The 2,536-nt window shown below is 50.2% G+C and overlaps 1 protein-coding gene across 1 annotated transcript in view; it reads right to left on the reverse strand.

Moving 5' to 3' along the window:
- The window catches only part of Nol9 (nucleolar protein 9), an 18,611-nt gene that overhangs the window by 9,129 nt on the left and 6,946 nt on the right, over positions 1 to 2,536 (reverse strand). The window contains exon 8 of the mRNA XM_023699378.1: positions 951 to 1,112. Within this exon, the coding sequence (XP_023555146.1) occupies positions 951 to 1,112 (162 nt within the window). The remainder of the gene's footprint in view (positions 1 to 950; positions 1,113 to 2,536) is intronic.

Consider the following 2,536-nt stretch of genomic DNA (forward strand, 5'->3'; position numbering starts at 1 on the left):
TATTTATTTTGTTTTTGTATATTTTTAGAGAAGGGTCTACAGGGTGTTCAGGGTCTCACGATTAGATCGGACTCGTGGTGATTCTCCTGTTTACAGGCTCCCAAGTGCTGGGATTGCAGGTGCGTGTCACTACGCCCAGTCTCACCTGCCTCAGCATGCCCTGGGGGCAAGGCTGGCATGGCACACTCTACATGTGCCTAAGCAGGCACTTTAATCTGCTGAGCTATGTGGCCGGCCCAGTAAAAAATTTTTAAAAATAAAGTAAAATAAGACAAAACCAAACATCCTTCAAGGTGATGTTGGAACGGTTATCAGCAAAAGGGTGAGACACCCAGGGCTGGGGCAGACACGAAGGGAGCCCTGCAGGGAGCCTAGAGTGGCTTGGCCTCCAAGAACACTGCAGGGGAGGAGCCTCGGAAATCACAAGCAGGGCTGCCAGGCCAGCTCCGGGCCAGCTGGGCTGCACAGCAAGGCCCTGTCTCAAAAAGACAAAAAAGGAAAGAAAAAAAAAGGAAAAAAAATCACAAGCAGAAAAATAAGGAAATAAATAAAAACCGAGCTACCACACAATGCTGCGCTCCCAACCCCAGGGAGAAATAGAAAGGAAAAGAACTCAGTATATGAAACAGAGATCGCCCCGTGTGTACCGCAGCCCAGCCATGACAGTCAGGACATGAAGCCAACCTGAGCAACCAATAGGAGCAGAGCCCACGAAGCACGTGGCGCACGGACATCGTGGAGTCCTGCACCACCGTGAGAAGGAAACCCACAGGCAGCACTGGACTGCGTAGCAGCAGAGCTGGAAGGCAGCATTCAGGATCCATGCTCAGGAGACAATAAGCTGCCCTCATCTGAGCAGCACGTGGCACATGGATGGGACAGCACCGGGGCTCACTAACGTGCATTCTGCCAGCTGCCCTCTCCCAGGATGGCGCCAGCTCTGGGGTTACCTGTCACCCAGCCCATCGTGTTGACGATCAGCGGGGCCTCTCTTTTGTAGGCGCTGAACACGTATTTGACTATGTCAATGTAGTTCTCGTAGTTGTTTTTGCAAGAAGGTTTCCCATAATACACCATCTTCTGTGGTGTCCTCTGGTGGGTGTAAGGTGGTCCTAGGGAGACAGTGGAGAGGTAGGTAGTGGTGACAGGGCACAGATGACGGGAAAGTGCCTGCCTGCTGTGTGAGCCTCTGCACTCGTCTCCGAGTTGCTGTGGCTCTGTGCACCTGTAAGCCCTGCTCACCCTTCCACTTGAAAGGCTGACAGGAAGATCACCTTGAGTGTTTTTTGGGGAAGCTTGAACAACAAAGTGACAATCTGTTTCAAAAGTAAATAAATAGGGGCTGGAGAGATGGCTCAGTAGAATAAGCACTTGCCTAGCAAGTGCAAGGGTCTGAGTTCAATCCCAGGTTCCAAAAAAGAAAAAAGTAAATAAATAGGGGCTGGGGAGATAGCTCAGTAGAATAAGGGCTTGAGTTCAATTCCCAGTACTGAAAAAAAAAAAAAAAAGGTAAATAAAATCCCTAGAACCAGGACACTGTTTTGCTACAGCAGGACCTGCTTGGAGGACAGAGCCCTAGGCACCAGGGTCAGCAGAGTGTGGGGCCCAGGGTTAGATGGTCTGAGACAGACATCAGACCTAGAAGCCTGGGTACGCAGAGGACACTGGGAAAACTCGCGAATGCATTACTGATGACAGCCAAGTTTCTCACTATCAGAACAGATTCGCAAGCACAGGGTGGAAGCCACAACAAGCCACTACAGCTGGACTGGAAACCAGGGCTGCTATGGGGACTGGCTTTGTCCCTGCAGCTCTATGTGACAGCAAGATACACAAGTGGCCAGAGAGGTGGAGGTACGAGGTATTCATAGCCCCATGCATGTGCACACCTCGACACTTCCGGCTGTCCATCGAGGGACCCCAAGGCAGCGATATTCCAGGAGAAAGCAGCGTCCTAGGACTGGAGCTTTGCTCCACTAGGCGGAACCAGGATACATACAGCCAGACAAGGGAAGGCCTATGATGTGTGCAGAACATCTTGAGCCAGGAAAAGAGGGAACTCATAAAAGTAAGGTGCCAAAAGGACCTGGTGACAACAGAAAGGAGCTTCACTGGGTAAATGTGGGACAATCTAAGCACTGGTGTGACAAGAAGCCATGAGTCTAAGAGTTATAAAAATTTCCTCAGGGGACCGGGGAGATGGCTCAGTAGAATAAGCACTCCCTGGCAAGCACAAGGGTCTGAGTTCAATCCCCAGTTCCACCAAAAAAAAAAAAAAAAATAAAAAAAAAAAAATGGTCCCCATAGACCGGACCGGGGAGATAGCTTGGCAGTCTAAGCACTCATCTGGCAAGCTCAAGGACCCAGGTTCAATCCTCTGTAACCATGGTGGCCCGGTGCCTACCCAGCCACCGAAACTGGGTTAGTAGCACAAGCCTATAATCCCAGTGCTGGGGAGGCTGAGACAGGAGGATCACTACGAGCCTGAGTTATGTAGTAAGACTTTGTACCAAATAATTAAAAAAACACGTAAATC

Source organism: Octodon degus, unplaced genomic scaffold, assembly GCF_000260255.1.
Source record: "Octodon degus isolate 3935 unplaced genomic scaffold, OctDeg1.0 scaffold00113, whole genome shotgun sequence".
NCBI lineage: Eukaryota > Metazoa > Chordata > Mammalia > Rodentia > Octodontidae > Octodon > Octodon degus.